At 39.2% G+C, this 11,022-nt stretch overlaps 1 protein-coding gene across 1 annotated transcript; it reads right to left on the bottom strand.

The window, feature by feature from the left end:
- Nucleotides 1-465: 465 nt before the first annotated feature.
- Nucleotides 466-10,369, bottom strand: LOC139578199 (homeobox protein unc-4 homolog). Its single transcript, XM_071405513.1, has 3 exons — nucleotides 9,758-10,369; nucleotides 9,072-9,247; nucleotides 466-7,495 (listed from the first exon to the last, which is right to left on the bottom strand). The coding sequence occupies exons 1-3, from the start codon at nucleotides 10,011-10,013 to the stop codon at nucleotides 6,473-6,475; spliced, it is 1,455 nt and encodes a 484-aa protein (XP_071261614.1). The 5' UTR covers nucleotides 10,014-10,369; the 3' UTR covers nucleotides 466-6,472.
- Nucleotides 10,370-11,022: the final 653 nt, after the last annotated feature.

Here is an 11,022-nt window from a genome sequence, read left to right as displayed (position 1 = left end):
GAACACTGCCTGACAGTGTGATCAGAACCAATCCCCTGTATGAAATGGAAAAGGTTAATGCAGTTTAAGGGCTGAAATAATAACTCATTATCCTTGGGTTAACTACACCCTATGGCAATTTCTCTCATGTCCTGCTATGTTTGGCTTGACCCAAATCAATGAAAACAGTCCACCTATCAAATCATTTAACAAAGCCTAACCTCCAGCAGAACAGCAGCCTACTTTAATGACCACTGTGCAACTGAAGGCACACTCCAAAGGGTGCAACTGAAGGCACACTCCAAAGGGCAGCTAAGGTCTGGAACTGAAACTGAAAAGTACCCCCCCCACACACACTTCTACTATTATCTGGATATTTGACTTGTAGTGACAGATCCAAGATGCCACAGGAGATTAAGCTCCATTTTTACGAGCTCCCAGAATTGTTTTATTACAGTGTAGTTCAGTCATTGGAAATTATATCTCAATGTATTCCTCTATTGAAGTACGGTGATCATCAACAAAGCATATGGAGATCAAGCTCATAATAGTGAACTTTGTTAGTGTTACATCCTATTGATTACAATACAGTTTCTGAGATGATCAGTATGCAATGTTAGAAGTCAAACGTACGTTCAAACAAAGAGAGATGTTGAAATGATCATGGAGTTGAAGTCCTATAATAAACCACAACATTTACCCATTTCGCTTTCGTCCTCTGACTGTATTTAATTAACTAATGAACTTTCAATTCAATCTCTCATAGGGTATTCAATGACAACACACATATATTACTTTACTTTGCGACAGTATACTAAAAGATAAGAGCCCTCTAGATTGAAAAGTGCCAAGATCTATAGATGGGGCTTGTTCACCTTCTGAAAAAGACTGATTTGAGGCATATGAAAAGAGCTGACATCCACAAATAGATTTGGACAGTGTTGCCTTAACATCTGAGGACACTGTTTAACTCATCCCATCTCAGGAAGTTTTCACACTTCACGCTTCATTAACCTCTGGGTCGCAGGTTCCCTGGGAGGTCGGGAGAGGAAAATGCCTGTTTACACCGTTCTCTAGAAACCCCCACAAAGTGGTTAGTCTTCATTGTGGCATATCAACACAGGTGAAAAACATGTGGCGGTGGGGAGCGAAAGCCCTGTAAGCTGTCTGAATATAACCTAGCTTCAAAACATAAAATGCTTTCTATATACAGTAGGTATCACCCAGGTGGACCGTGCATATGTGTACTGGATGATGTTGGTAATGTAACGCAAATACAATCAAATGCACGTTCTATTCATTACATGTAACCCATGACATCTTTTCTGGGAGCAAAAAGAGTAAAGCAAATAAGACCTTGTGTGGCAACACCTTATTGATTCCATGTAGGTTTCTTTTTTCTTTTTCTTTTTTGCTGAATGGATTTGGAAACAGATTGAGTGATCTTTTTAAAGCACCACATCTGTGGGTGTTGACATACGGGTCCACTGAGGAAGTACATCCATCCATATCACACATGAGCTGAGAGTGGCTAGATAAGCTGAATAAGCTATAGGTCTATCTATAATACATAGGCCTATGTTAAATGTCATTACTCATGACTTTGAGGAAGACCCCTTATTAGTTATTTGGCTGGAAATGCCGTGGTTGGTTCATTAAATGAAAAAAGCTAATGAAACACTTTTCACAAGGTGATAATTAGCAGAGAAGAGCAGGGCTGCAGTCACAGGCTGTTAGATATTTAATAACCACAATGACCAAGGGAGTTGGTGTTAATTTCTGGGTCATGTTTATGATGTTGATTTATTCCAGGTCAAAATAATGGATGGTAAACGCCTCAAATGTAAACCAGAATGTCTACATCCGAATATTACAAGATGCATTTGCTATAGAGGAATCATTTTGGGGCATATTGAACGTAGCTGAAAGCAGATTGGAGCTAGGCCTATAACTCAAACCTTACAATAACTGAATAATTCTAGGTGGCTGCCTTTATTGTTTCCCACATGGTTTGATGTAGTTGGTTGATATGACAGATGGATAGAGTATAATTCAGTCCCCCACTGCCTGTACTTTCCAAGCGTGAATTTGCAGATAAAGCCGACAGGCGACAGTTGAGATGATGAGATAATTAAATGTTATAGAAGGTCTTCAAATGGGTGGGCCTATTACACAACAGACATTAACATTTCAATACAATATTTCCATCTTCACACATCTCTACACTCTTATAAAAAAAAGTGCTATCTAGAACCTAAAATGGTTCTTCGGCTGTCCCCATATAGGAGAACCCTTTGAAGAATCATTTTTGGTTCCAGGTAGAACCCTTTTGGGTTCCATGTAAAACCCTTTCCACAAAGGGTTCTACGTGGAACCCAAAACCCTTTCCACAAACGGTTCTACATGTAACCCAAGTGTTCTACCTGGAACCAAAAAGGGTTCTCCAATGGGGACAGCCGAAGAACCATTTTGGAACCCTTTTTTCTAAGAATGTATAGCCAACATTCTACTTATAGTAACCTATGTTTTTGTCTTGGCCAATAGCTACAAAAAAGACTGCTCGCTTCTCACTTGTCACGCTTTGATTGTACTGGATTCTCTATAAGACATGTTGTAGTTTGTGCTATAGGCTAGTAGTGCATTGTTCATGATCGACTATGATCGACTAATCTCAACAATGCAGCCAATGACTTGATGTCAAATTTAAGTCATTTTAGTTTAGGCTACCAACGTTGTTTAGCTAATTCAGTGAGGCTGAATGAGAGAATGAAGGGGACTTCCTTCTGTCCCAGTGATACCCAAAGAGAAACACTGGCACTTGGATCTTTAACACAATCGCTTAAAATGCTACTTGACATTTGGCTTCTATCCTGGAGCAACTCCGCCATGCTTTTTGGGGGATTTTATTACATCGCATGCTTATTAATGGACCTACAGACTTAATCGCTCTTATCTCGGCCAAGCAAACGTGGGATAGGATTATCATAGACATGTGCATTGTTTTACGGTCAATGCCTAAATTGATTATGAGTCACGTGGAAATTGAATTATTTGCCATGTTTTGTCTATGGGTTCTTGTAGCCTAATATTATTGGTGTACATTTGCAATGTTTGATTATTATAGAAAATATAGGCTCACATCTGCAAGTCATATACGCATATACTAAGCTATGTTGTAGGACTATCTATAGATCCACATCGAATAGCTAAACTAATTGGTAATTTGAAGTCTGTCGTGTATGACTGATCATTCTAATCTTGAATTGACTTGGCACAGTCCTTCTACATTCATGCTCATTTCGAGCTACTGAAACAAAGCCGTGCTAAGCAGATACGATTAGTGACAAGTTTGTAGAAAACCTCTGGCAATAATACATGAATAACCACTTAGAAACTCAAAGACTCTTCAAAAGTATCCTAAAGGCTTGTTAGGAAACATGATCTTGGAAAATGTATAAGGAAAAGTGCTTAATAACTTTCCTATAATCTACAAAACCAATGAATTAGCAGGTCACTAAACACAATTGTCTTTGTGTTCACTTCTATAATAATGTGTACTAGCCAGCTTCAAATAGTTAAGACTAACAAATGAAATGATGAGACAACAATTAATGGATTGCTTCATGAATAAAAATGGATGTTACACTCACTCATTTCTAACACCAATAGGCCCATGCAATGCTGAAGAAAAACAACGTAAATTGACAAGTAATATATTCGTAGGCATATCTGTATAATTATGTTGTTAAGTTCGGCATTGGTGTGTGCTATGAACATTGCATGTTGTAAAAATATAAACAGTGTGCCTCTTTCATTCTTAAATAATGTCAATGGCATAATTCCTGGTTCACCCCCTTAATTTGCAAAAAAATGGCAAATGACAAAATAAGTTAATTTACTCAAAGCTGCGAGGGAGGGAAAAGAGAATGTTGCAAATGAGGTTCTTGATATCACGCTCATAATTAATTGCGAAAATTTGTTTCTATTAAATAAAAATAACACGCATTGAGAAACTCAATTAGCATCAATTAAGCTTGATATCCCAATTTGGATGTGTCGTTGAAAACAAGCTTTTTCGTAGTCTTTTTTCCCTCTCTGATGCTGAATACGAACGAGATTTCTGCCTTTGGGCTGCTTTTCGCTCCTTTGAGAGTTGAAAATGAAAAATGGAAATGAAATATCAGGAGGTGCTAAATTAGCTGCCTGATCTGCACTTATTGCTGCATATACGCCCCTATTACTTTGCCAGTCTGTGTCTCTCTTTTAGCATTCCAGGCATGGAGAGGCGTCGAGATAGCAGATTTATCAAATGGGAAAATGAATGCATGATGATCAGTTAAATTGAAAATCAGCGCCTGCATGACAGCCCGACCTGACACCTCCGTAATTAGAAAGAAAAATGATGGCGTCCGATGCATAATAGAGCAAAAACAATTTACACTCTCCCATAATGATCCGACGTTCAAATTGAAAATTTCTCCGGGTAGAAATTGAATTCATAAAGTATGATTCATGGAGGACACATTTCCTGGGGGCTGCCTGGGCCATATCGATTGATAGTTTGTCTTGAATCATACAGCGTGCAGCTCTCAGGCAAAAAAAAAAGCTTAACTACTTAAGCAAATCGCTAATTTCACCTTAAGGCCACCAGTGTGCAGCCACGATACTCCTGTTCAGTATGCTAATGAATTAAACATGAACACCCCCTACCATGCAACATACGCTCCAAATAAGACACACACAAAAAAATATATATATTGAAGGACACATCCAGAGAACTCTAATTTCCAAATGGCCTATCCTAAATGGCAACTCATTGACAGAAATAAAGCTCAATAATTGGGGGAGCTGTGGCTGGCTGAATAAGAAGATACTGTCTTTAAATATTATGTCGGGTAAAGGAATATATATTTAATAAAAGTTAAAAGTATTATCTTTGTTGGGTTGAGGACTTCCAAGGGCCATTGTATTTGGATCTGTTTTCATCAAATAATAAGTTATTCATTAGCTTATTGACTTTCTGTCTCTGCCATAGGCCTATATACTCTCTGTTGAGATTAAATTTTCCCTTTCCCTATACACTTTTGCCTGTCTCTTATACCAAAAGCCCCCCTTCACCCACACACAATAAGTCATTGCTTCCTCTGAGCAAACAGCAGTCACCGGGTGAAAATTATGTAAATATTTTGAAAGGGACACAGGCTCAGAAATTAATTTGCGCCGGCTCAGATGTAAAGCTGCCCCTCTGATTATTTTCAATTTATTTGCAAATCAAGACCCTAAAAGAGTAGCAGGAACTCTGGGTATTTAAGGACAACTACATCACACTGGAATGGATCTTTTCTATTTTTAGGATTTAGATGTTCGTGTTATTGAGGGCATTTTCACGTGCGTTTTACCTATAGGCCCTATCTTGTAAAACAAGCTGTATGCGATGTGAATGGTCTTTCCTTTCTTACCTCGACTTCAGATCTGGTCAACATTGCTAATATTGCCATGGCGCAGATGTCCCCGAGCCTGCACAGCATCCCTGGGGACCGCCAACCCTATTAGAACAAATGTGTTCTGCTATTGTAAATAGGCACGTTTGCTTCGCCCGTCCTATTACAGCCGACGCATGATCAATAGGCTGATAACACAGAAACATCAATGTAAGCGACAGAACAATGAGGGATATCATCGAACATCTATCTTAATATAGCCGGCTACAAGGGCCCTGACAAAGTGAAAAGCTCATAAATTCCGCCCCACGAATTCCCATCTCCTATCCAATATGCACAAACACACTCCCAGCTGCCGGGGCTATTATTTTCGTATTTCAATTTGACACCCCAGCCTTTCATGCTAATTCTATTATTCTTGGAAGTTTATGTGATTTCATATCACTAGAAATCGGTAATGTATAATAACCCTTTGGGCTAAAATAAACTGAATCCCTGCAGTAGCCACCGGGAAAATAATTACTTTCATATCAAAACTCTGCAGGAGTCGAGCGGGTCCTTTCGCCTCCGGCTCGTAACCTCATTTCAGTGAGGCTTATAGATGAATAAATTTGTTAAAGCAATACACAAAATACAACATCAGATTTTAGCAGAAAGCACTACCTATACCCACTATACGGGCTATTTAAGGTCTCACACGGTTTGGATTTATTGTATACAATCGATTTATTTATGAAAACCTTACATATATAAATATTATAATACTTTTTACAGCCTTTGAGGATTTTTGTGGTTTTTATGTATTTTTACAGTTCGTTACACAGGGGGGCTAGTACTACTACCACCACCAACACACACACACGTGCACATATACACGCACGCACGCACGCAACAAACACACACACGCACACAATTATAACCCATCATCATCAGAAAATAGGCTATATATGTCATCTGTAAAATTAGAGTTTATATTCTAAGACGTGATTGAGCTTTGGGCAAATGAAAGGTGTTGTTGACGCTATCAATATTTATTCTCACCTATAGGTCTATTATTCCATATCGACATCTTGAGTCTCTGTCTTTGTCTCTGGTGGACAGTTGGTTGTCACAGACTCGGAAGTCTCTGGGTAGTCTTTTACAGACTGCTCTTTTTTGTCTAATGGCAGATACTTTGAATCATCATCATCTTGGAAATATGTTGCACTACAACTGGCTGAAGACTGACTACAGTTTCTACTGGAAAAGGTAACATGACCTGGGCTGTTCTGTGGGGAACTAGTATTTTTCGCGGTAAAGTTGACCTGCACTTTGATTGCTGTCGCGTCGTTAAGATTGTTGGACTCCTTATGGTTTTTATGTCCAGTATTGGCAGATAAGCTGCTGTCATTCACTGGGGTTCTTTGTGTGGAGTTGTCTGTATCTGAGTCTGGTGGTGTTGTCTTCAAAGCAGTCTGAGGAACAATGAATCCAAGCGGCTGGGTGATAGGATAGAGTAAGAAATGTCCTTTCCCTATCAAAGGCCGCGAGGAGGGTAAGGCAGAAAATCCATCTATGTTCAGTTTGCGCCTTGGTCTGGAATCGGATAGAAGGCTTTCTACGCTGAATGGGTTCAGTTTCTGAAGGTTGGAGACTCTGCTGTTGGCGCACATGCTTGACTGTTGACTGCTGTCGGACGAGTCCAGCTCGGGTCCACCAGCATCTTGGTTCAAGTGTCTTTGGTTCTGGAGGGTTTGTGGTGTTTGGTCACAGCTCGATTGGGTTTGGTTTCGGCCTACAGAGTCAAAATGTGGATTTTGTTCACTGTCTGTCACTTGTGACACTCCACTGTCACTGTCAGATCCTGGGGTGTGAAATAGGTCCCCTGACAAAAGTTTATTCTGGGACCTCAACAGTCTTCGCTCCTGCTTCCTCTTCTTCTTCTCCATCCTCTCCAGTTCTCGCCTGGCGATCTCCTCCGCGTCCATGGGCTCCCCGCTGCATGTTGTTGGGTGGGAGTTGTGAGCTGGTCGCCCTGGACCCTTCTTCGTGTTTTCTTTTTTCCTCCACTTAGCTCTGCGATTTTGGAACCATACCTGCATATTAGAGAAACAAATCATGTTACGCATGTTCAAAAAGAAGATGTCCACTCAAAAAAACATAGGTCTAAAAATAATTTTGCCTAATATTTGTGTGAACCATTGGAATAATGTTTTGTAGATGGTTCCAAATTACACAAAACCAAAGAGCAATGCCTCTTGCTTGTAGGCCTACAATTATTTATTATCAGATGCGATGACAAAAATAACCATATTTATTTTCCAATTCGACTAGGCCTACAATTATTCCGTGTGCTTATTCCTTCTTCGTTATTCAATTAAAAGTTAAATGCTGTCTGTCTGATCTGGAAAATGCTCCATGAAAACATATATCTCGCTTATGATGGGCCCATGTGTCCCAATCAAATACATAATAATAAATGGTTTAATATACGTAGTTACAAATACTCAAAATTACCCCAACACCTAACTGCCTAAAAATTGCTAAAGTGACATGACAAATATAGGACTAGACCAGCGTTTCTCAAACTCGGTCCTCGGGACCCCAAGGGGTCCACGTTTTGTTTTTTGCCCTAGCACTACACAGCTGATTCAAATGATCAAAGCTTGATGATTAGTTGATTATTTCAGCTGTGTAGTTCTAGGGCAAAATCCAAAATGTGCATCCCTTGGGGTCCCGAGGACCGAGTTTGAGAAACGCTGGTCTAGTCCTATATTTGTCATGTCACTTTAGCAATATTTTGGCATTTTCTCTGTGCATAACACAGTATTCATATGAGCTTTTGACATCAGAAGTGCAAATGATCACAATAATAAGTCCACGTGCATGGACATTTGACTGATGAGGAGAGATGGGGGAAAGGTGTGTCCTTTATAAAAATGTAGGACTTGAAAATTCATCAATATTCAAGTTCATAAATGTATGTGTATACTTGGGTGTTCTATCGGTTTATATAGGAAAATACAAGTGGAAAGACTGAATGTGCATACGTAGATGTATGTAGATATATTAATTTTGAGTATGTCTGAGTGCAAATAATATAGCCTTGTCGACTGAATCTACACAATTTATATTAATATCAAGTACAGCAAATGAACTGACCATTCCATGGCTTAGCCATATTTAAAGTATTTCTCCTTGAACCAGAGGTCCTCTTTATACTCGGGTTGCTGCTCGTATCACCCTTGATTTCGAAGACTATCTCTATAAATATATCGTATAATGTGTTATTTAAATACATATTCACGTTTGATAATGTTTTCCTTTTTAAAATTGTGAAAAGGATTTGCTTTCATTTGCGGTTTTGAAGCATCGTACTGTATGTAGATCATGGACCCTGCACATACTATAATAGGCCTCTATGTGCCTATATTACACGAGCTCCCTGTGGAGTTTTTGGTCACCGTACAAAACAACAAAGAGACAGGAATTACAGGACAGCTATATATCTAAAAGAGACCATTGTAATATATTTGTGTAAGAGACATGGGGAATAAATAGGCCTACTTTCCTTTGTTCAAACAGCCTATCAGTGTTTAAGAATCATTAGGCTACACATCATAACAAACCAACAACAGTGAATGCCAAAAAGTGGATATGGTTGATATTTACCTGTACCCTCGATTCTATCAAGTCCAATCTCAGAGCCAGTGCTTCCCTCATGAACACGTCCGGATAGTGACTCTCATTAAAAGCCTTTTCTAATTCTTCCAGTTGCCAACCAGTGAAATTTGTGCGAGTTCGTCGTCTCTTACAACCAGGGCTATCCTTGTCTGGGTCACACGAATCTAGCATGAGAATACAAAACAAGAGAGTGTGAGAGAGACGCAAAAGTAGCCTGAATGAATTTTTGCAAGGATACATTCTTTCTGTGGTCCTTTATAAAGAAATTAATAAAATATCGTCTAATAAATGAGGCTATTATGTCCGTTTTCGATGGTAAGAAAATAGTAGTAATAATAGACTATTAATCACACAATATTGATCCTGATAATAATAACAATAACACAGTAAAACATTCTACTAACAATAGAGAACTAGTGATTTTTCCCACCCTGTCACAACACAAGGGGTTTTCACGTTTGGAGCTGAGCTCGTATGTTGCTCTCCACTGAAATGAATTGCATATAGCCTCATTTGAAAGCAGAAGACTGCTTCTTTGTTTCTTAGGATTTGGATTCCCTCTTTAAAGCTTTTATGGAGAGGATATACAGGATATACAGACACTTTCAGTTCTCTGTTTAGTCCTTTGATCTACAGCCAACCTTTTGATACATATTGTATTTCGTTTTTCTTACCTGTCAGCTTGTACTGCTGGTTATCTCCATTCATACCACAGCCAGACAAGAGGGGGTTCGAATTAACCACTGAAGCTGTGCAGGAACCATTAAGTAATCCGTCTATTGAAAAAGGAACTGCGGCCGCAGATTGAAGTTGATGACCGGCTAATTCGTAAACATGATGGTGGCTTAGATGGTACGGAAAGCCCACCATCCCGCCGAGAGAGCCTCCGAACTGGGCATGAGGTGGATCCAGTATCCTGCTGTCCATCATCTCCTAGGCAAAAGGAAACGACGTCTGGATGCTGGTGGTGTGAATTTAAAAAGCATGCAGTGAGTGTGACCAGCGAGGAGGGGACATGATGTGGAGGGAAGGATGAGCTGTACTTTATCAACATGAACCTTCCAATAATTAGCCTAGGCTTTGGGAATTTGAGACCAATGAGAAACGGTAATCGAGTATGACGTCAGAGGCGCGGTCTGCAAACGCTTTCCATATCGATTGCTAATTAAACCTGACATCCACCTCAATAAACAATATCAGAGCTGTCACAACAAGACAGGAGGGCTTTGATAAGAACTACATCACAACTACACGGGGGACCACCAAGAGAGAGTGATCAGATTGAAGCCCAGTAAAAGGTGAAAGAGATGGACTAATTTCGAATGCTCGCTCCCACATCTAAAACGACGGAGAGGCTAGTCACAGTTTTTGGTCAACATGTTATGGCGTTTTAAATTTTTACTCTATTAATCGATGCCGAGTTACAAATACCCTAATTTTAGACAAAGACATTTATCATCCAAATGCTGTCAAAATTTATTCGAGACTACAACCAATTCGCGCGCAATTTAACTGGATGTTGATGAAAGGGGGCGATCGACTCCTCAGCCTGCTGTCGATAGGCTGATTGAAAAAAGGCAGATGTTAAGTTATTAATTACATCACACACTAATTAATCTTCTGCTAATAAGAGGAACGATATTAGGAAGAAATGTGAACCCTTATTCCCCAGCACTTATACTGTAATTAATGAGACTTAATTTAGAAATGTGTGAGAATTTTTCAAAGTAGCTTCTTGTGTATACGGTTTTGCAGTTATTGTTATAGTTTTTTTGGTAGGCTAGTTTTGAACTCATGTAGGCAGGTAAATGCTGTCTTTATGAGGCAAACAAATAAAACATTGTAGCTTTGATGTGCAGCACCAGTGAGTCATCTGATATTTATCTATCTATATATATATATATATATATATATATTCAATAATTGTATTATATTTTAC

This window comes from Salvelinus alpinus, chromosome 1 (genome assembly GCF_045679555.1).
Source record: "Salvelinus alpinus chromosome 1, SLU_Salpinus.1, whole genome shotgun sequence".
NCBI classification, from domain to species: domain Eukaryota; kingdom Metazoa; phylum Chordata; class Actinopteri; order Salmoniformes; family Salmonidae; genus Salvelinus; species Salvelinus alpinus.
Note: the sequence above shows the minus strand (reverse complement) of the source record. Positions and strands in the feature narration are given on the sequence as shown.